The sequence below is a fragment of the Triturus cristatus genome, chromosome 3_1 (genome assembly GCF_964204655.1).
Source record: "Triturus cristatus chromosome 3_1, aTriCri1.1, whole genome shotgun sequence".
Lineage (NCBI taxonomy): Eukaryota > Metazoa > Chordata > Amphibia > Caudata > Salamandridae > Triturus > Triturus cristatus.
This window is the reverse complement of record NC_140583.1, coordinates 774,188,697-774,212,802: the sequence shown is the minus strand read 5'-3', so window position 1 is coordinate 774,212,802 and position 24,106 is coordinate 774,188,697. Positions and strand designations below refer to the sequence as shown.

The 24,106-nt window shown below is 46.6% G+C and overlaps 1 protein-coding gene across 1 annotated transcript in view; it reads left to right on the top strand.

The window, feature by feature from the left end:
• The window catches only part of B4GALNT4 (beta-1,4-N-acetyl-galactosaminyltransferase 4), an 841,437-nt gene that overhangs the window by 409,275 nt on the left and 408,056 nt on the right, over positions 1-24,106 (top strand). Inside the window, exon 3 of the mRNA XM_085644956.1 lies at positions 18,352-18,426. Within this exon, the coding sequence (XP_085501082.1) occupies positions 18,352-18,426 (75 nt within the window). The remainder of the gene's footprint in view (positions 1-18,351; positions 18,427-24,106) is intronic.

Sequence of the window (24,106 nt, the reverse complement as noted above, 5' to 3'; positions counted from 1 at the left end):
TATTTTTAAATGGTGAAAAATTTGTATTTGAAAATGCAGGTAAGCGCTTTACATCCTATGTGAGGTTACATTTTCTGGGGTTTTGAGATGTTTTGTTTTCCAAAATCATTTAAACCAACGTTGCAGCACAAACCCTACTTTTACTGCTCTGCGAAAACAGGTGAAGTCATGCAGAAAAGAAATGAAAGTGGAGCATATGCGTAACATTCATGGAAGGTTAAAACGCATGTACTTCTCCTTCGAGGGTCCAGCAGCTCCCACATACCACCATGCCTTATACAGGCAGTTGCTCCACACCCCCAGTTCTGTTTTTCCAGCTCTAGTGAGTAGAGCCCCAAAACCTGTACTTTTTTGTCACCCTGTCGCCCAACATATTCAGCCATCTCAGGCTTTAGAGATCCCCATAGCTGTACCACTTCATCTTCCACTGCAGTCAGAATTTCTAGAATCTTTCCACTTCTGCCAGAAACTCAGTTCAATACTTTGCAACTTGTCATTCCACCACCCTCCAAACAGCGAAGGAAGAGGATTCCGCACACTATCGGTTCCTAGAAGGGATAATGATGAGGGTATGGATGCCAACAAAGACTCTACATCATGCATTTCAAAGGCATCAGATCCGGCATTAACAATATCATCAGAATGCCATGTTGACATGGAGTGCAACAAAGACAAATATCCTTTTGGAGACTCCTGACACTCTGGTCTCCGTCATAATAGAGAATCTACCACCAAATGTTTCTCCAAGATGATTGGTTACGCTGGTTCTTAGCTGACAGATGAACGTTTCCAATTCTAGCACTGCTAAGAATTAACTTTACTGGAAAAGCGCTGATCAATTTATATACAACGAATGTAAAAAATATTAAGGTCATCAATGACAATTTAGCTGCTGTTTAAATTACACGTTTTACTTAAACTCGCCTTTCCTTAGAGCGTTTGTTAGCTATTTCCAGGGTGTTGTGAATATGTACAGCTTTCGTGTAGCATTTTACGTTTATATTATGCATTCTTTGCACGGAGTCGTCTCCAGGTGTTTAGTTATAACGCACCATGATTGAGAGCTCTGGGGTTGAGGCTGAAGCCTGTGTCAGTGTCTTGCAGTGCCTGTCGGCGGGTCATAAAGGTATACTGAATACATGGTAATCCAATTCTTGGCCTCTCTGTAGAGTTCACACAGCAGTGCTCAGTTGCAATGATGATTCCATACAAATGTGTGTGAAGGAGGTGCAGAGTTATTTTTTCAAAGGAGATGCAAGCACACACTACCAAGTTCCTTAGAGAAGTCCCTCACACCAGGTGTGGAAAAAATGCTTTTGTTTTTTTAAAAGACCCCGCACCCACCAACCTAGTTAGTGGCATGATGTATCATTAAGGTTCCACCTGAGAAAGCGCATCAAGGGTGTGCTATGATGCTTGATGACGGTGGAACTGGGTTTTTTTGGGGTTGTTTTTTTTTTATCTCAAATGAGTCAAGGGGGTGAATTAAAATTGTCTTATGGGTTACACACCAATGTGGTGCACTTTTTAATAATAGTACCCTTGGACAGGGAGTAAAAGCTGTTGTATGGCTTCTGCTTTCTCAGTAGGAACTGTGTGCGTTTGTTGGACAACATAAATGATGGGATGGTGCCAAATTGATTCTATGCACCCCCTCAGGATATGGTGGCCAAGCGTCCTGCAGCTCACAGTTCAACCACAAGTACCCCTGAATCTAGGAGATAACATGGATTGTATAACCTCAAAACATGACAACCCTGCTAACCGATCTAGAATCCCTTTTGCTCAGTTACTCCTGACTACCCAAAGAGATATACAAAAAGTGCACAAGTAGACGTTTCAATATTTAGTGAAGCATTGCGATTCTTGTGTAAGATGTGTTGCAACAATTAATAGATAGAAACTAATTAGAGTTATTAGCATCACCAGAGCAGTGAAAAGGATAAATAATTCTACCATTATGCTAAAGCAGTTTATATATGCTGACATACAAGTATTGTATTCCTACTATGCGCTCCCTAACCTAGTTGTCTAGGGTGGATGATCTGCTACAATCCCCTCCTGATAATCTGATTCCCCATTTCCTGAGGGTAAGTGTCTCCAGGGGCCCTTCTTGGTCACAAGTTGTGCATCTCTCCTCGCAGAGGGAAAACGGAACAGCTGGGCTGGAATTCAGACAAGCAGCGACCTCGCAGTGACAGCAGAGTGGTCCTCTGATTTGAACATAGAAATGCTCATGTTTATGTAATAAAACAGATCCATGCTACCATGCAGAGACTTCAACCAGGCTGTTGTTTATCCTCGTATGATAGCTGTCGCCTACCAAATGATTAACAAACAACATTATTTGCGGAGTGAGCTTTATCCCTTGTACTAAATGTTCAAAGTGTTGTGATGATGTGCCTATGAAGTTGAAACGTAAGCAAATTTGGTTTCTAAGAACTATGTCCTGCACAGTTACGCAAGCAAATGTGTGTCAAAAGTCAACGTGTAGGAAAGAAAGAAGGCAAGTTAAGAAACGTGCATGTAAAATGCCCGTGTTTCTTGCCAGGCCCAAACCAGCCACGTGACAAAGCAGTGGTGGATGTGTAGCAAGGAACTAATGACCTCTCGCATCGTTAGTATAGGTCAACATGTTTCAGCCATAATGTCTATGCTGCCTGTAAGGGTAAGTATGGCTTTCATCAGGACCAAAATCACGTGCGCGCTAAGGCATCACAGTGCGTAACTAATGGTTTTTGTATTACTCTGTTCGAGTATTTGTTGATCATTAGTCTCCTACTACATGGATACTCTGCGGGAGCGAGCCCTGTAGGCACACATTTGTCAAGATTGATTGCCCATGTCCAAACTTACACTGAGGCATCCAGAGCTCAGCATCTTTTGTCCTGAGGAACGCCATACTGACCCCCTAGGGGAAGCATAGACATTTTGGCTGAAACATGTCAACCTATACCAAAGATGTGAGAATTAGTTCCTCGTTTCGCATCCACCACTGCTTTTAATCCTTGTCCCAAGTGTACCATTATTAAAAAGTACACCACATTGGTGGGTAACCCGTAAGATAATTTTAATTCACCACCTTGTCTCATTTAAGATTAAAACCACAACAACCCCGAAAAACACCTAGTTCCACTGTAATCAGGCATCGATGCACACCCTTGGCTCCCTAGTTGTCCCGGGTGTGACCCCAATGATGAAGCATGCCACCCACTAGGTGTGTGGATGAGGGGTCTTTTAAAAAAAAAAAAACTAAAGGCGTTTTTTCCACAGCTGGTGCAAGAGACATATCTAAGGAACTTGGTGGCATGCTTGCTTCTCTTTGATTGAAGATACTGATATGGGAAGGTGAGCAAGCTCTTACTTCTCACTCTATTCTTTGGTATTTGTCAAAATATCGAGAAGGCGAAAATAAAAGAAAATGCAGTGCTTAAAGGTGAGTGGATGCGTTGTGTGTTTAGTGGTGGTGAAGTGAAAGAAATTTGAAGTGCATTCAGGAGCGAGTGAAAAGACAGTGTAGAAGAGGAAAGAGAGAAGGGGTAAGCTATGCAGATGGATAAGATGTGAAGAGAAAAAAGGGTATACATGTCTACGTTAGGGCAAATATAACGGGGGTGATTGACACTGAAGACTACTCACTCCTCCAAAGGCCTATAATTCACAGTCTTAGAATTTAAGAATTAAAACATTCTCAGTATTATCTGCAGCAAAATCATGGTTACTCATTTATCGGAACCACTAACAACCATTGACAAAGCCAATAGTCCTAGATAGTTTTAGGTGTCATTTTTTTTATAAAACTAGATTCAATAACAAAGAGTTCCGAGAGGAACCAAAATACCAGTTGTGTGGCACAGTATGGGAATCACTGAAACTCAGTTTGTGTTGAAGCCATAGTCTTGATTGCATAGACCACGCCCCTTTTTAAAGACCACCCCCTCTCCACATGTTTCATCCCACTTAAATCCCTTGTATTCGTAGATACGATCGTTTAGGGACAGGCATTCCAAAAAACTGTTTTGCTCCACAAATAAATTGGTATTTGATTTAGATGTTAATATTTTGCTGTCATTTCCACTTTCTTTGATTTTACAATAGCAAATAAGTGATGCATTCGCAATGTGCAGTCATCGTTTATTTGAATCGGAGCCTTTCAGGCTAATGTTGCAAATACACTGGGCCCGATTCACAGAACTAACTTAAGACTAAATCCTAAACTTGCTACCATTTTGGTATTCACAGAAGGCGCTTACTCATTTTGGTATTCACAGAAGCCACTTACTCATTTCGGTATTCACAGAAGTTAGGACTCCTAACTTTAGGACTCCTAAATGCCTTCTGTGAATACCGAAAGTCTTAAAATTAGGATTTTTCTCAGTTTAGTAGTAGTAAAGTTAGCAGTCCTAACTTTAGGACTCCTAAATGCCTTCTGTGAATACCGAAAGTCTTAAAGTTAGGATTTTTCTCAGTTTAGGAGTCCTGAAGTTAGGAGTCCTAACTTTACTACTCCTAAACTGAGAAAAATCCTAACTTTAAGACTTTCGGTATTCACAGAAGTCATTTAGGAGTCCTAAAGTTAGGACTCCTAACTTCTGTGATACCGAAATGAGTAAGTGCCTTCTGTGTATACCAAAATGGTAGTAAGTTTAGGATTTTGTCTTAAGTTAGTTCTGTGAATCGGGCCCAGTGTCTTTTCTAAGGCACCTCGGTCGGATACGCCCTCAAGTGACAATACAGTTCACTGCAATGTTGGATTTTCTGGGCCGTTCAAGTTAACCTGCAGGATAGAATGTAAATACATGGGTAGCAGCAGTACCTACATATTACACACATATTTAACTGAAAAATAAGATGCCATTACAACTCTCTAATGTTATAACGAGTTTATTGCACATTTGTATGTAAGCTGCATACAAACGTGCAATAAACTAATTATAACATTAGAGAGTTGTAATGGCATCTTATTTTTCAGTTAAATATATGTGGAATATCGTGCTGCTTGTTTGCAATAGAATATCATGCAATCTAGGGCTTCGTTACAGGTCGGGTGTTTTTGAAAATGCACCAGTTCTTACTTTTCAAATAAAGTTATTGAGGGAAAACTCAATTCTAGGTATGGTGTTTATATCTCGGTAGTCCAAAGTGCCTTAAATGCGTCGTTAGGCATTAACGAGTGGATATCTCACTCCCCCAGCCTCTCTATAAAACGGTCCTTATATTTTTGCATAACGTTATTTCCGCATCCACCACCAACATTTAAGTCCAACAATTAAGTGATGGAATACCTCGCTATCTTCAAAGTGGTGGATTCTTTTTTGGGGGTGGGGTCTGCGGTAGGGCACTGGCCTGCAGTCTGTGCCTAATTTGTAATGAGTGCCAGTGGCCATGCCACGAAGGTTTGCTCACAGCCCTGTGACCAATGCTACCGGATGTGCAACACTGAAGCAGTCTAGTCTTTATTCCACGCAGTGCCTCTATCATCGTATACTCCCTGCCTCTTAATCTCATTCTTTCAGGGTCCTTCTCATCCCTGCTTTCTCCATCTGTCACTGTTTTTCCGTCTTTCTCTTCCTCCTTCATCCGCCTTTGTGTGTCTTTCTCTACCTTCTCATGGGTTAAAGCCTGATGATGAAAAATCAATCCCCGTCCCCAAAAACAGCTGCTGTGCTTTTTTGGTCCCACAGAGAGAGTAAGTACCTCTGATCTGGAAATAAACAACGGTGCTATTCTCCATAGAAAATGGTGTGCTTTTTCTTTGAGCGCTTTGCAGATTGTTGTTCTAGGTGGGTTTGCTTTATGCAGGGAATTGCCGGCTCTGAAATGGATATTTTCCATTACACTGCTGAAGTCGAAGCCTGGAGCATTATTGTATTTCGGGTTTATGGTGTTCTCTCTACGTGCTGAGATGAATTGGAGTACTCGGTCTGGTCTGAAATTACCCAGAGGACCCTGGGCTGTCTTTCCACAGATTAGAAAGCTCCCCACTTTGCGAGAATGGAAGAAGTACATTTCCTCCTATGGCAAGTTTTTTTTAGGTTTTCTTGTCTCAATTCTTTCATTGTTTTTTCATAATATGGCCTACACAGATGCCCCCCTCATACAATAAACACATACTGCGATGTTAATTAGTGTTGGCTAACCTATCATGCTTCTGGTGAAGGCCTCTAGCATCTGCTTTCTGGTTGCACTCCAAGTAGACGTGCTTTTCATAGCACGAGGAAAAGAGGGCAAAGTATGAACAACATGCCACTCTCCTTACATCCCCTCCTTCTGCCCATAATTTAACCTGCTGCTTGCTGGCAATACCTCCTCTCCTTGCACATGTACCCGGTGTGTGTTCCAGTGCACAGCACCCCTCCTGCAGTGCGTGGCCATAGGAGCAGCATCCAGAAGGAAGGGATGAGAGAGCCCTGATGTGAAACGGGGTGAGTTGCTGTGAGAATCTGGCCAGCTGGAGATGGAGGCGAGATATAGGCAGGCAATGAAGCTATTAGCGTGGAGTTCTGTACATATCTTGCACGTGCGTGGGCATATGCCAGGTTTCCATCACGAGTTCCGTGCCTGGGTTTGCTAGACAAAGGCAGCCCACTTCCCTCTCGGTCTTTAAGTTATGAAACCTCCTGGCCCGTGCTTTTCAGATGACAGCAGTGGGATGAAGAGCTACAAGCCTGTGGCTGCAGGCCCTATGACGGCACCGATCGATGCCCGCCAATGAAGCTAATAATCAATACCACACATTGAATTCAGGCCAGCCTCCCGCCGCAAGCAGTGTGTGTTCACAGATGCATTGAGTTTGTTCCTCAGGCAACGTTATCAGTTTCCTGTGGAGGGGAAGCCCTGGTATCCAGGATTTACACGCCCCATACGGTCACTTCTTCCCTTTGTCTTCTGTTTAGGTCTGGCTAGGAGCCGCTTTATTGCTGGAGTTCACGTAACCACAAAGTATTCATTAAAAGGCGCTTTTGAGAAAGAAGCGTTGGCTCCTCGTCATTGCTGAGCTCCTTTACTGGCATTTGATTGGCTGCCTAAGATTTAGTGCCTTTGCTGTGTTCATACACACCCCATGTCAAAAGCAGTAGGAAGGGGGTTTACTATGCAGGTTCACTGACAATGACAATAGGAATTGGAAGCTGAGGTTTTACATTGTGAACTCCCTGACACATGCAACAGGAAGGGAGTCTACATTGTGAACTCCCTGACACATGCAGCAGGTAGGGAGTCTACATTGTGAACTCCCTGACACATGCAGCAGGTATGGAGTCTACATTGTGAACTCTCTGACACATGCAGCAGGAAGGGAGTCTACATTGTGAACTCTCTGACACATGCAGCAGGAAGGGAGTCTACATTGGGAACTCTCTGACACATGCAGCAGGAAGGGAGTCTACATTGGGAACTCCCTGACACATGCAGCAGGAAGGGAGTCTACATTGGGAACTCCCTGACACATGCAACAGGAAGGGAGTCTACATTGTGAACTCCCTGACACATGCAGCAGGTAGGGAGTCTACATTGTGAACTCCCTGACACATGCAGCAGGAAGGGAGTCTACATTGTGAACTCCCTGACACATGCAGCAGGAAGGGAGTCTACATGGGAACTCCCTGACACATGCAGCAGGAAGGGAGTCTACATTGGGAACTCCCTGACACATGCAGCAGGAAGGGAGTCTACATTGGGAGCTCCCTGACACATGCATCAGGAAGGGAGTCTACATTGGGAACTCCCTGACACATGCAGCAGGAAGGGAGTCTACATTGGGAACTCCCTGACACATGCATCAGGAAGGGAGTCTACATTGGGAACTCCCTGACACATGCATCAGGAAGGGAGTCTACATTGGGAGCTCCCTGACACATGCATCAGGAAGGGAGTCTACATTGGGAACTCCCTGACACATGCAGCAGGAAGGGAGTCTACATTGGGAGCTCCCTGACACATGCATCAGGAAGGGAGTCTACATTGGGAACTCCCTGACACATGCAGCAGGAAGGGAGTCTACATTGGGAACTCCCTGACACATGCAGCAGGTAGGGAGTCTACATTGTGAACTCCCTGACACATGCAGCAGGAAGGGAGTCTACATTGGGAGCTCCCTGACACATGCATCAGGAAGGGAGTCTACATTGGGAACTCCCTGACACATGCAGCAGGAAGGGAGTCTACATTGGGAACTCCCTGACACATGCATCAGGAAGGGAGTCTACATTGTGAACGGTGTGAGCAACACCACTGGAAGGATCTTCACACTTTGAATTATGCTTGATATTCTTATACAGAGTTATAGTGGAGAGGGGGCTGAAGAGGCCTGGTGTGCCTTGTGCATATTCGCAATTCTATGTTCGGTATTTCGTTGTGTGTGAATTTAAAGCACGTTTCATTTATCAAATTAAAAGCACAGCCTGGAAATTGATTTAACCAGTGTTATTTGAGGTTTTGCAGAGTTTTGCATTGCGAATCCTCTGAAAAATAAAAGAAAAATGGGTTTTACATCATTAACTCTCTGATAAATGCAATGGGAAGGGCTTTAACTTTGGGAACTCTCTAAATATTTTAGAACTTGAAGAGCTACCAGGGAGAAAAGATCATTTGTACCCCAGCGGGTCTGGTTGTACATCTTATTTGGCGTAGGGCAAAACCTGTCCAGCTGAGGGTCAGGGGGCTACTTTCAGAGCTGGATAGGCAGAGTGAACCACAACTCTAAAGGAAGACAACTCTAAAGGAAGATCCACAGCTCTAAAGGACGAATCACAGCTCTAAAGGAAGTTCCACAGCTCTAAAGGAAGAGCCGCAGCTCTAAAGGAAGACAACTCTGAAGGATGATCTACAGCTTTAAAGGACGAATCACAGGTCTAAAAGAAGATCCACATCTCTAAAGGACGAATCACAGCTCTAAAGGAAGATCCACAGCTATAAAGGACAATTCACAGCTCTAGGGAAGCTCCACAGCTCTAAAGGACGATCCACAGCTCTAAAGGACGATTCACAGCTCTAAAGGAAGATCCACGGCTCTAAAGGAAGACAACTGTATAGGAAGATCCACAGCTCTAAAGAAATACAACTGTAAAGGACGATCCACAGCTCTAAAGGAAGATCCACAGCTCTAAAGGAAGATCCACAGCTCTAAAGGAAGATCCACAGCTCTAAAGGACGAATCACAGCTTTAAAGGAAGATCCACGGCTCTAAAGGAAGATCCACGGCTCTAAAGGAAGATCCACGGCTCTAAAGGAGTGGCGCACAGTTTGTTCGTGGTTACCTTTCCGGACCTTGGAATACTGGCATCGTTCTTGATTTTTTTTTCAGCTCAACATGTAAAAGATGTGGCTTTTAATTTTAGTATGAACGGGCTGTAACAGGCCCCATTTAAAAACGATACTTAAAAATACACGAAAGCCCCAATACATTCCCAAAACACCTTCATACATGAAAGTTCTGTTTCTTGACTCAGAAGAAATAACAAAGTTTGTTACAAAAAAAAACAATTGAAGTTCGACTAAAAACGATTAATTGTAGGGATATGATGTATGTATTTAAAAACTACTGAAATTCGTTTGGATGAACAACACAACTGTAACTCCTCCCCAATTCACTTTTTATTGCTATGCTTCTGACCAAGCATTTTGGGACACCCCTCCCCCCCCCCCATACCCCTCTCCCCCCCTATTGCTTCAGACCCGGTTGTGTATGACCTTTTCTCAACACAGCAGTTCGGAGTCACTGATGGCTTCCTCTGGCTAGGTCTTGCTCAGAGGTCCCTATGGCACCAAGGACCACTGTGCACTGCGCAGAGGGCAAAGTCACAAGGGTTTGGCCTTGGTCACATTTCAAATAACCCTCAACCATGCTGTACACAGGGAGATGTGACCGTGTAATTCCAATATTTCTTTTATCATTCTTCAGTTGGAAAGGTCTGCCAAACTGATTCGTGAGTAACTTTTTGGTTCTTCAAACTTGCATTCCATTGTATTATTTCTTTTAAATAATTGTCATTTTCCAAGATTCCAATAGGACCCCTGATCCCAGCTGCATTTTGGATTTGCATTTTATGCTCTTACTTTTGCGCCAGTGTCTTTTTCCATGATATGGCTTGAGAACCTTTCTGTGCCCGTTTGTGTACTGATGACCGAGAAAAACTTTCTGTAGGTGAAAGCCATTAGACAGCAGCGGTTCTCTAATGGTTCAAGAACCGTATGCATGATGGGAAAACAACTATCTCAGCCATTCAGATTTGTTGTCCAGTTCAAAATCGGCCCTCCAACCCAATTGTGCTTGATCTCAGCCTTCGGAATATAGAAAAGATCAACCATTTGGAGACCGCCTAGTACCTTTTTTTGGACACAAAGCGCTCTCCGCACTCTAGATAGTAGCTTGCCTTTTATGATTTTATTTTGTAAATACGACATGTAGATGGCATTATAGGTCTTGACTTCACTTCTCTTGCTGGCTGGAGAGTTGGTGAACGGATTCTGTCATTGGACCAAAACCAGCCATAAATATTTAGCTTCACGAACACCCACCCTCTGATGAGTTCCTGTTAGATGCAGGTCCCTCAGGAAGTGGAATTAAAAACATGATCTTCGAGGAGGCCAGCTCTCCACCCCAGAATTCCCACTGTAATAGGTCATGGGTGAAGCACTCCTGTATGAATGGAAGGTGAGGAGGACCATCATTAAGGTGACTTATTGTGCTTAGCTCATATGGTGTGATACCAGACTGCGAACTCTTTCGCCAGGTACCATGCTGCCCCCATCTCTCTTTCCTTTTCTAGTGTCTGTCCAGCTGAGGATTTAATATGCACACAATAAAGTGGTAAGGCCTGATATATGTAGCTTTCATGGTGAGGGAGAGATGTTCTAGAAGATGGCGAAATCATCTCCTGACAAGGTTCAAAGTTTTGTGACTGTTCCACACACAAACCAGCAGCGGCTGGCACGGATCGGGGGCGCGGGAAGGAGGAGGAAGGGGAATGTAAAACTATAAAAACCACTTACCTTATTGCTGTGTGCCACGTCTCTGCCTAGTCTCTCCTCCATGTCAGAACAGGAAACAGAAAGCACAGCCAGGCTCCCCTGACCAATCACAACACTGCAATTCAGCATTGGGATTGGTCTGAGCGCCATAGTTTTGCGCACAGACGTGGCCTGGGCATGTTCTCCACCCAGGCTGTAATGCAGCCTGGATGGAAAACAAGGAAAGTGCGCTTGACTGTTTGGCCGGCCCCAGAGGTCCAGTCAAAGCCTCATGCGCAATTCAGTCTGCCCACCACTCCTTCCCTGCTTTCAGAACAGAGCAGCCTCGCCCACCTGCAAAGCAGCTGGAATAAATAAAATGATAATAACTTAGCTATTATAATTTATTTTTTTCTTTAGTCACACTGCTTAAAAGCAGTGGGGCGATGCTCCTCCACCTTAGCGAAGGAGCCCCCAAACTCTCCTCTCTGTCCGAATTCTACTCTCCGTCATAGTCCTTGATAATCATGGAGGAGTCCAGGGAGTGGCCATATCCTTAGACCTCATACCACCTAATCTTTACATTTGCTCAGGAGGCCTGAGCTTCATCAGTACATACGTACCATGTCTGTGATCAGCTTCTGCAGGCTAACTATCCAGGGCAAAGTTCAATGTTTGGCTACAAAACCCCCCTCCCTACGGCTCTCTAGGATTTTTTTTTTGCGATAATCAATTTTATTGTTTTGAAAAGCAAACATCAAATCAGCAGTAGACACGAAAAAAGATGAATCATTACCATTTACAGGAGCATAACATCTCATGAGTCCCGATCTCTGAAGGTATACACAGATATAGTAATTGAATAGAGTACTTAGATTATTCCACAGTACCCAGCCATTTCCCCCACACCCTACGGTACTTCTTGGGAAACCCTCGTGTCGCATACAGAGTTTTTTCTTGGGTCGCACACCAGTCTACCCCCCTCCGCAATTTCCATGAGCAACGTGGATCTGGACAACTCCATGCCGCCGCTATATCACGTTTGGCTACAATCATGGCTGTGTTAAAAAATAATTTTTCGTTTCTGGACCCGTCCAGCCCATCTGTGATTCCCAATAGGGAGTGATGTGGGTCATGGGGGACCACCCATCTCAGGACTTCTGTGAGTTCCTCCTTGATATCACCCCAAAATCTCGCCAAGCGGGGGCATGACCAGACCATATGGTAAAAGTCGGCTGGGGCATGGCCACACCTCGCACAGGATGCATCTGGGCACAGGCCTGCCTGGTGAAGGCGCAAGGGGGTGAGATATGCAGCGTGCAAGTAGTATAGTTGAATCAGTCTGAGTTTGGCTGACGCGGGGTCCGTCTTGGGCGCCAAAAGGGCGTTGCGCCAGTCTTCCTCATCAAGGGGACCCACCCAGTCCTCCCATTGGTCTCTTAACTTGTCCAGTGTAGTGTTGTTGACCAAAGTTCGGTAAATGCGTGAAATACCCCTTTGCCCAAGTCATCCAGTATAGTCTGTGCTTTGGGGGGGCTATATTCAGGCGGCCTAGTGTTGTCTGTGATATGCATGTGAGGGGCATGCTGCAGCTGCAAGTATTTGTAAAATTGAGATGGGTGTAGGGAGTAACGGGTCTGGAGGTCTTGAAATGAACGCATGTGGCCGTTAGCCCACACATTCCCAAGTTGTGAGATTCCAATGAGTTACTACGATTTATAACCTTGCAGCCCGCTAACCTCTCTGAGCCAAGTACCCTGCCAGAGGGGTGTGCATTGGGTCAGCTTGTGCGTCCAGCAAGTGTGACGCAACGAGGCTCGCCAGGCCAACAGCACGGAGCACGTTGCTTCCGGTAGTTGAGATGGAATGGACCCCCCGTACATCAGTGATTGGACTTTAGGTAGACCCAGTTCGCTCAGCTCGAGTCAGTAAGCAGGGTTGGACCAACCCCTGTTGAACCAATCATGGATAACTAAGAGACGCGCATCCAGGTAATAGAGATAGAGGTGCGTCATCCCCATACCCCCGTCAAAGGAGGGGATCTGACAAGCATGCCCCCCACCCCCCAGAGAAATTTGGTGGCTAGACTGTCCAGCTCGCGAAACTAGGCCCTTGGAAAGCAGAAGGGGCGTTCTGGAGGACGTAAAGGAATCTGGGGAGGATCATCATTTTGAACAAGGCGACCCTCCCCAGGGGATTCAGAGGCAGCGTCTTCCACATCTGAAGATCCACTTTAGCCTTCTTCACCAATGGGGTGACGTTGAGGGACCAGCCCAGTTCAAGAAGAGTGACCCATATCCCCAAATATTTTAACGATTGGCACTGAAGCGGTATGGTGGACTGCCAATCGATGCAGTCTCTGGATAGGTTCAATGGGACCAGTACCGACTTCCCCGGGTTCAGCCGGAGACGGCATGCTTGCCCGAGTGACTGTAAGATATGAATTCAGTGCGACCCCAATGAGGCGGGCTCAGCCAAGAAGAGCAGAACATCGTCGTCATATATAGCGATTTTGTCCGCCTCTGTGTTGGGCCATTCCCATCCACGAATACGACCATCGGCCCACACCAGGGAGGCCAGGGGCTCCATCGCCGAGGCAAAGAGCATGGGCGAAAGGGGGGCAACCCTGCCTTGTTCCCCTACTAATGGGGAAGGCCTCTGACAACACACCATTGACCAAGACACGCGCCTGTGGCTGGGCATATAGGACGCGGACCAGTGCCCTAAAGTGGGGTCCAAACCCCATCTCAGCCAACACGTCTGTTAGATACGTCCAGTCCACCGAGTCGAAGGCCTTCTCAAACTCTATGAGAAGGAGCGCTAGGTATGGGGTGAGTAAATGCCGATGGGCCAAGGCCAGTTGTAACCTCCTAAGACAGTGCAGAGTACCTCACATGGGCGTGAAGCCACACTGGTCCGGGTGAACCAGCAGAGACAGATAGGGCTTCAGTCGTTGGGCGAGAATGGTGGCATACAGCTTGATCTCCGTGTTGATGAGAGAGATGGGATGGTAGTCCGCGCAATGACTGGAGGGTGGCTGATATTTCGGTAGGACCACGATGGTGACGATGTCCGTCTCTGGTGGGAAGGAACCCGTCTCCAGCGCTTCGTCAAATAGGTCGGCCAGACCAGGCACGAGAGTTTCGCGATACAGCGCATAGTATTCTTGGGGAAGGCCGTCTGGCCCTGGGGTCTTGCCTGACTAGGTGAGGGAGATTGCTTCACCGATTTCCTCACGAGAGATGGGGCGGCCCAGGTCATCCTGGGCGGCCGAACCCAGCTGAGGGAGACGCACGTTTCCCTGCTTGAGGAGGGCGGAGAGCGACAGGCCCGGGGCCTGTGCCGCGTACAGTTGTTGGTAGTAATGGGGGAAGGTGCGGGCAATCTCCATCGGGGCGTTGTGTACCGCTCCGTCCTCGTCCACCACCTCTGGGATAATGCGGTTCACCCTGGGGTATGTGGCTAATCTATGCAGGATCGTGCCATTTTTGTCTCCCCAGCTGTAGACTCTTGCTATTGATGATCTCCAAAGGAGCTTGGCAGCATCTAAGGATAGCTGTTTGATCTCTGCCTGAAGATGAGTGAGTTGTTGGGCATGGAAAGGGTCGTCAGGCATGGGGGGGACTGCTCAAGATGTAGCGCCTGACCTCCTGTGAGGTGATTTCCCGCAGTTGCGCCTGTCTCTGGCATTTGAGTTGGCCCTTTGTGACACCCCGAATGGTGGCCTTACCTGCCTCCCATAGGGTACTCGGAAAAGCTACCGACCCTTCATTAGTGAGAAAATACTGCTTGAGCTCCGTGCCTACCACCTTTTGGAATTGCTTATCTTGGAGGAACCATGTGTTCATTCTCCATGTTTGGCGGGTCGAGGGGGGGGAGCCCCCGTACTAAGAAGCACCGGGGAGTGGTTAGAGATACCCCTGGGAAGGATACGGAGGTCCAGGATCGCAGAGCAGTCAGTCGAGGGGCCAAAAATCGCATCTATGCGCGCCTGTGTTTGGTGCGCTGCAGAGGTGTGGGTGAATTGGGGGGTGTGGGGGTGCCAGGTACGCCAAGCATCACAGAGGCCCAGAGACTCGGACCAGTTCCGTGGTTGCTTCGCCTGCTCAATTCTAGTGGTAGAAGGAGGGCCTATCGTGTCAAGGGTCGGAGAGGAAACCGCATTGAAGTCGCCTCCAATGATGGTGGGGGCCAGGGACAGGGCAGTCGGCAGGGCAGCAGTGTGCTTAAGGATGGTTGTGAGCATTGAGGGGGAGGAATAGATGGACATGAGATTAAGAAGAGAACCAGCCAGTGAACCACAGAGGGTCACAGACCAGCCCTGAGGGTCGTGAGTGGCCTGTGTAAGCACGAAGGGCATGGTACGTTTCAGAAGGATAGCCACCCCACAGGAACGCCGGGAGAAGAAAGAGTGCCACACTCTATCATACCCATAGCGTGACATGAAGGAGCAGCAGTTACCCATCAGATGGGTTTCTTGAAGTAGGAGGACGTCTATGCCAAGGCGTTGTGCATAGTGCAAGACTGCCGTGCGTTTAAGCCGGTCTAGGAGACCATTAACATTCCAAGATAAGACATGACGGGACACCCCAGGGATTGCTGTATCAGTCATCGTGGGTGGTATGTGGATCTTAAGTGTATGACCTTAAAGGAAGTAGGGAGTGCGCGCAGGGGCCCGCATCTGTGTAAGAGAGCGCAAGTAGTGAAGCCATGTCTGACCACTGAAGAATAGGCGCGAGGTGGCCCGTGGTAGCTGAAACAACAACAAAAACAACATAGGAAGAAAACAATCCCAAACCTCCTCCCCTCGCCCTCCCTATGCTTCAAGAACAGAAGCATCTGTCGACCCCCCATTGTAACAGTAACCAAACTAGAACGCTCGGGTTGGGTGCGTGGAGGACCCCTCCATACATACAGATATGTAGTGGTTCGGCAGAAAAAAAGAGAATTGTGCATGAAAGTCTACCATTGATCATGGTCCCCACTGGGTGGGAATCCCACCCTCATAGCAAGTAGGCATGTGGCCTCGCTCAGTAGGGCCTCAGAGGGTGGGAGTGCGGGAAAGGCCCGAGTCTATTCTGGGCGAGCCCCCCCAGGCCGGTGAGGAGGATGCTCCAGGTGGATCCTCCACGTACTGGTGCCTGATGCGGGGCGGAGAGCCTGACGGGCTGGAGGTGTCTCGGAGTCTGTGGACTGCCACGCTCGAAGACCTGGACGCCGCTACCTGGGACTGGCGCCTTTTACGAGACTGCGTGTGCAACCGGCGCCGATTCCCTGCTGACCGTGGTCCCTTGGGTTGGGAGCCCGCGGGTCCTGGAGACAGATCGCGCAGCTGGTGGAGGGGATGATCCTCCGTCAACCATGTCCATGCCGCCTGGGGCGAGTCGAAGAAGTGAGTTTTGTTCTGAAAGATGACGCGAAGGTGTGCGGGGAACTGAAGTTGGTACTTTAGGCCCAGGGCACGTAGTTTCTTTTTAACATCCGTGTAGGAGCATAGGAGTTCTTGTACCTCCCTAGTGTAATGCGGGAATACCATGAATGGGTGTTTTTGGAATTTGAGGGGTCCATTGGCACATGCTGCACGCAGTATAGCATCCCGGTCTTTGAAGTTTAGGACTTTCAGTATAATAGGGCGAGGTGGGGCTCCAGGAGGTGGCCTAGGTGCGAGGGATCGGTGAGCCCTCTCAACCATGAACCATGTCGAGAGGGCATCCATGATGCGAACCAGGCCTCGACAAAAATGGCTACCTGGTACGTCTCGACCCCTTCGGGAATCCCCACCAGGCGGAGGTTGTTGAGGTGTGCGCGGTTTTCAGCATCCTCCGCACGCCGGTGAAGTTCCTTGGTATGAGAGCGGAGGTGTGCTACTTGCTCTTTCAATTGTGAGATATCGTCCTCCGCTGTAGATAAGCGAGATTCAGCCTCTGTGATTCGTGCAGTGGCATTACCGAGGTCCTGCCGGAGGAGGGATACTTCCACTTTGATCTCCCCAATCTTCCCCTCAACCGACGCCTGTGAGGTGCTAATTGCTTTTTAGAATGGTGTTTAAATCCCTGTCCTGGGGGGGAGGGGCCTCCGCCGCCTGCACGGGCGTTTTTGGTCAGAGGTGGTGAACCGGTCCATCTTCGTCTGCATGGGAGCCGGTGTGGACTTAGGAGCCCTATCTCTCCCCATGTTCGATGACAGTTCCTGCCTTTACAGAGATTCCGAGGACCAGGCGAGGGAGACCGGGGACCGTAGAACCCTGTCCACAACGAAAGGCCAACAGGCAGGGGTGCAGAGTCCATGTGAGGGGTACACAGCAGGAGGGTCGAGCCCGCCGGTGGTCCTGAGCGTCCCACAGTGCAAACCGCAGGGGCCAGAGACAGTGGCAAGGGGGGGCAGGAGCCGTCACCCCGGGAGGGGGGCGGCCACGACGGGCATGGACAAGGGCGGAGCGTGGCCCCCCGAAGGAAAGGATAGAGAGACCAACAGTTCTTAACAGGCCCCTGGAAAAGGAAGGGCCCGGCTCCAAGTTCACGGTCCACCAGGGGTGTAGCTGCGGGATGGAACGCCCCCACTCCGCCCGTGTGTCGCAATGCCAGCGGGGAGATCCGCAGCAGCGGGAAGGCGCCACCGGAGGGCAGGCCGGGCAGTCTGGAAGTTGCGGCTGTAGGAAGCAGTGTCCAGGAGTCTCTCAACGCACTTTCCCACACCGCCACCCGATCCGGGGGTCGAGGAGAGAGGGATGCCACCTTGCCCCCACAAACCAGGAACTGGGGCCCAGGGATGCCGCCCATCTCTGGCCCCGCGGGTGATGCAGGCTGCCCAATCCCTTGCGCTGTGACAGAGGTGGATGAAGGCAACAGCAGCTCACCTCCCTGGGGGCCCAGCCAAATCACAGCCACGTTCCCTCCGGATCCGTCAGCCCTCGTGACAGCACCAGAGTCGTCGGGCAGAGAGGCACCTCACCCCACTCACCGGAAGACGCAGCCACCTTCTGATCGCGGTCGATCCCAGCCGGGGCACAGCACTGCAGCACGACCTCCCCAGGTGCCACTCGCCACTCCGGAGAGCGTTCCTGGCACACCAGTCGACCCGCTGGTCGAGAGACAGAGGGCGAAGTTCCTCGGCCGGATGCCCACCACCGTCGAGACTCTGGGATTTTAGCAAGCTAAAATGTTGTGCATATTGACACTAACAACTTGCACACTCTCACAGACATACCACACACAGGCACACAAACATACGCACAATACAGGAGGCACACACAGGCAATTCAGTCACAAAGTCTCATACAACCGCCCATCAAATCTCATTATTACCTGTGTATAAATTGTACCTCTGCTGTGGTCTGCAGCTCTCTCGCTTTGTTGTTTCTATCTTATAACTCGCGTCTTCCTTTCTGCTTTTTTATTACAGATGGATGGGGAAGTCCTGGAGGGGAAGCCACGGCATCTGAATGTAACACAGAAGGTTCTGCCATGGAGTGAGCAGGTAAGACTCATTGTGCTGCATATGTAATGGGCAAAGCCACGGCCCAGTGCGCCTGAAGATGGTTTGAAGCTGCGTGGGGGTTGGGTCGTGGGGGTTATACTCCTCTAGCCTAGAGCAAGGATTGCCTAGTGCTGATTGACAATGCCTGACCTCTCTCTAGCCTTTTATCATGATTCTCATGAGCTTTTTCCTAGGGATTGACTGACTGCAGAGAGCTGATGGAAATGTTGTTTATAAGTTGAGAAGCTGGGTTATGCCTAGGTTTCTATTCTGTTTCTAATTTTCTGATATTCCGAACAGAAGTGTAGCTGGCAAACCTGTTATTTGTACCTCTGAAATCATGCATCAAAGACTTCCAAAATGTTCACTTGTCTAACAGATTGAGCTTCCATCGCTTCAAGTAAAATTGGCAGTAGAGCTCTGAAGCAAAACTGTGTTTCCTTTGCACAGATTTTTAAAAAATCTGCCAGCTTAGCATAAGGAGAGTTTTTGTTTCGGAATTAAGAAAAGGCCTCATGAAGTGTGCATCGCATGTCTGTGTGCCCAACATGCTTACACCCAGCTGTCGTCCGAAGTGCTAAATAAGGGAGATTAGTGCATCATTCTCTCATTGTACCATTCTGATGTCCTCAGAAGGTTTAGTGAAGGGGGCTCTTTTGTCGTTCTACCACTAACCCACACAGAGCAGGCCTCAGGGGGGCCAGTAAAGGTGGTATTTTTCATTGTACCACCTTGATGTCTGAGAAGGTTTAGTAAAGAGAAATTCCTTTTTTTCCTTGGACAGCATTATATTCTCGCATTCAAAATATATTTTTACTATGGCTAGCCTAACTTTCCTATGTAGAAAACCAGATTACAGATTAAAAATGCTAATACTGTGTTTTGGGAATGGAGCTAGCAAGAAAAAAAATTCAACAACTATTTTAATAGTTAATAAAAATTCAATTCAATTATGAAGTTGTATTCTTAATAAATAATTGGGAAGAGAAAATTTTAGAAAGCTACCTTTTCCCTGCCTGCAGGTCCTGAAGGCCAATTTTGCATTTGTTGTTCTACTTCTACCAGCCAGTAATTTATTCTTCCCAGGAGCAAACAATAGGTTGACCTGAATGGGCAGAGATGGCTCCTCTGAACAGGACACATTATGCAGGACGTAGGCTGTGAGCATACTTTTTAACATTACAATGTCAACTCCTGCTTGAGTGTCAAAGCCTGCATGAAAGGTCTGCTGGGCATTTACATATAACACGTAAAAGGAAACAGGTTGGCAAAGCTCTTCATGTATATCTTCTGTCTAGTTGCTGAAGGACCTGCTTTATCCCAACAGACTTCTGTCTCTAAGTTTTTACACACAACACTTGGGGTAAACATGAAAAATGGTAAATAGGTCCCTCATCAATTCTTATGTATCCAATGTCTGATTGTTGGAAAATCCTGATTTGTTCCACCAGATTTCTGTTTCTGGGATTATTGGTGGTGGCAGTGACTGCTCAAAACTCGATTTTAGTGTTAGATGTGGGAGGACACCAGGATTACCACAGTCCACTCTCCACACACCCCCAGCCCTCCGAGCCCAAATTATGTGTGGCCTAAGACTTCTACAATCTTAAAAATGTCCCAATTGGGTACGGTTGGCCCTGGTAACTTTTACCCCACTGTTTAGGGCATGCCCTGGAGTAATTCCCAACCACCAGCTTGTGCCAGGCATAAACGTGGCACCTCCAGGTGTCCTTCTTATAATACTACTGGACCTGTGGAAGATAAGAAAAGGATTGAACCTGCTGCCTGAGATTTGAAAAGAGCCCTAAGGTACTGGGACTGCTCTCCCTCTGGCACCAAAGACAAAGAAGTAGACTTCAAGGATCATAAATCTAACCTCCTGTTCAAGCTAAAAGGATACAATAAGCTACAAGATGGGGTTCCTGAAACTGCTCAGCTGACCAGTGGCACCGGACCTGGACTGGACCCTGATTTGTGGCCTCTGCCTGACACCCTTTGAGTTTCTAAGTGCCTTTCTCGAAGCCCTGGAGGGCTTTTGAAGTGTACTCCTGTGGTAGATTGGGACTGCAAGAATTAAGTCGGAAGGCAAAATCTTAGACCAGGACAAACCTGGTTAGTATACTCGACCTGTGCTCTAGCGCGGTCAGCATCAAATTGCGCCTAGGTTCCTGTATACCACAACCATTGACTATCATTGACACTTTATGCCTCTTGGTACTATTCCTACTTAAAACTTTATAATTCATATCTCTGGTTTCCCTTATTGGGTTTGTATTATTTTTTTAAATTACATTTTGGTCTTTCTAATTTGGTTTGGTATTTTTATAGTTTTGCATTCTTACTTCATTACTATCTTGATGCTGCATTAATACTTTATCATTCATCAAACAGATACACAAATGATGAAATATATAAAATAAAATCAACATTTTAATTTTAATGGGAAGTTTGGAGCTTTTCTAAATTTAATCGAGGTCACTCATCGTACATACTATAGGGTGTTTCATGCTCTTGCACTCCTCTCACGAATCAATCTGAGGATAATAACTTAGTTTTTAGCTTTCAATTTTAAATTCATTTACATTTCCTGAATGCTTTAAAACGTTCAATTTTACTTTTTGCTTCTTTATTTATATACACATTATAAACCTGTTAATATGTTTTAATTTCCTAAGCAGTTGCGGACACTTGAGTAGGCTTTGCAGACTCCCAGGGGTCCCGTCCCAGACCACAGGTTAAGACCCGCGGCCTTACATTAAGCCTTTCAGCTCTATGCCGTTGCTATCAGGGAAGTGAGCGCAGGTTTATTTACTGACTTTGAGGGTTCACCCTGACAGGGGTTCTAATTATTCCTTGATGTAGCTTGTCACGCCTCCAAATAACTCAATTTCTTACAGTTTCATACGGAAATACACTGAGTAGAAAAAAAAGCAGCAGCTCTCAAAAGGCCATCAGGACTGCTCAGCTCCTCAGTATGATTAAGAATTTTTACAGGCAGGTAGATCTTTAGTAATTTTTGTACCGTGATAGGAATGAAGTAGCCCACATTTGTTAATTGTCCTACTAAGATGTCCTCAGAGTTAGTGAGTGTAGAATCTTACATCATTATTTTATTGTCGCACTGTTAACAGTGCCTTCTCTGTTGCTACAGAGAAATCTCTACAATACAGATTCACTGGTGGGCTCCACGTGTCCACATGCTTTACACCATATAACCCTCTCTACTTTGTGACACTGACTACTTCTGTAATGGTAGGTATCCGCTTCTGCATCTATCGTAACACTGCAACACCTCATGCAGTGTATGAGTATGTATCTTCGTCATACGGTGTTTGAATTATGTGTCTGTCTCTTGTGCACCTCTCCCAAGCCCTCCCATATAGACCAAATCTACACCCACACCCAGCACTCTGTCAACCATGCACTCCAAAAGAGTTCCAGCTTCCTAATCCATACATTTTAGTAATACGAGGTGCTTTACAAATGCCACAATACAATTCCAAAGGGGCATTCATTATTTTAATCTTCACACCATTCTAATGTCCTCAGAAGAGGTGAGTATGGGCGAAAGACAGGAATGCAGAGGAGATTGGCATAACAAGCATCCATCTTAAAGTGATCTGCCATTAGTGACAGAAAGAAAGTAAGGCTAAGGAAACTCGAGTTGGAAGAACTGAGAACGGTTGCAAAGGACACTAACTCGGGTAGGAGCTCCGGGTTGGCAGAAAGGAGTTTAAAAAACACTTTAACCTGATGATCCACTTGACCTAATAGTAGTGGGTGAAGTGTAGTAACAATCGCGGCTAGCTTGCCATAGTAGCAAGAATATCTCAAGCTACTGTTTGGCCTAGATGACAGGCTGATTGAGCACTTTGAAAACAGTTCGCAGCACCATTCTCACTCAAAAAACAATAGGGGAGGAAAAACTTTGAAATGTATTTTTTCTTTCCCAAATAAACGTGCATCAAATCGGCGTATTTTAAGTGGTTACCTAAGTGTTTAACACTGTCATAACTCCTTGTTAGCAACGCCAGGCCATGTAGAATAAACAGTGATCCGAAGATGATGAATTCAGAAAGCAGGATAAATTAGTACAACAGATAAAATAAATGATTTTCACTTTGGAACAACGAATAGCTAAGAACTCCAAAATATGCTCAGAGACTAGCTTCCATGGTGTAGATGGGAAAGATAATTATGCTGAAGGAATGAGTTCTATTGCGCAGAACTGTTCACTTTTAGAACCTAATGAGATGCAACCAAATACAAGTACTAGAAAAAAATCTACAAAAGCTCAGGAAACATCTGTGAAGGTATTCTTGTGCCGTTTTCTGTTTGCCCCCTCCTTTTCATAAAGCACACTTTCCATCAAACACACCTGTATCAGCATCTTGATGTTCTAAAGAGTTATCACTCTTGGTTGTTCTGTAGAAGATCCATGAAGAGTGAATAAAGAAACTTCATTCGCTAATCTTTAGTTGCCCTCTCCTAATGTCTTTCAAAGTGAATTCTTATTCACTTTGTAAACACAATAAAACGTTTAAGCAAAGTGAATACATTTTGGTTTAATAAACATACTTTCTTGATGTCAACTGAAGTCAGTAAAATTCCCCTACTGTTTTTTTTTTATTGCGCTGACCTAATACATCCCTAAAAGTCAGTAAAGGGTCATCCCTCTTTTTTTCTCTCATTGTAACTTCCTCGTGGTCCCCATGACTGTAAATGAAAGAACTTTTCTCAGTCAACCTCACTGTGCACTGTGATGCATAAAGAGGAGCAGAGGGATCTCTATTTGATCTCTTTTGATTCTTTATACCTTCAGATGTTTGTGAAGTGTGATTCTTTAATCGGTCTCACTTTGCCATCTTGATGCTTACCGAAGAGTGCATTAAGGTGGATTCCTTACCACTGTCATTGCCTTTCTTTAATTCCTCTTCAAGTTGATGAAGGGAGTTCTCTCCATGACCTGGTTTTATCCATGTCTCCTGAAGCTCGTGTAGGCCTGTCAATCACTCTTGTATTAACCTTTCTGATGACTCTTCAAGCTGGCGAAGGAGATTCCTCCATTACTCTCTCCGGTGTCTGCCTTTCTCGTGGTGAAGAACATTCTTCCTATGCTCTCCCGGACTTTCCTTTCCGGATGTCCTCTGAGGAGTCTGTCAAAGACTTCCCAGTTTGCCCTTTGAGCCTTATTCCAGTAGCACCAGCGCCTCTGATTGGGTACACCCGGCAACTGCTTCTGCTCTGGATGTTTGTAGCTAGGTCACTGCCTCCAAGTTGCACTCTGCTGCTTAGTAATATTCTATTAGACCTCCCTGTCAGTTGTACAGCATGCTAGTTGCATCACTGAGGGTGATGTCGCCTCTACTAGCTCACCACTAGAAAGGAAATTCCGGGCAAACTAACACATGCTTCTATTCTGCCGGCTACCGCCGCACCCCACGAGACACTAACCCCCATTTCAGTTCTGCCACGGGCACTTTAAAGGAGGGAGAAATATCCTTGGGTAGGTGCAATGGATCCCAATCGTACCTGCTTTCTTCATCCTGTGCCTGAGTCTACTCTGCAGCCCTCTGGGTCTGTGGCATGGAAAATCTATAGTAGTCTGCAAGCAGTCAGCAAAATGTCAATCTGTCCATGGCATCAAAAAGCTGTGCACCGTCCTAGGACTTATAGCCAT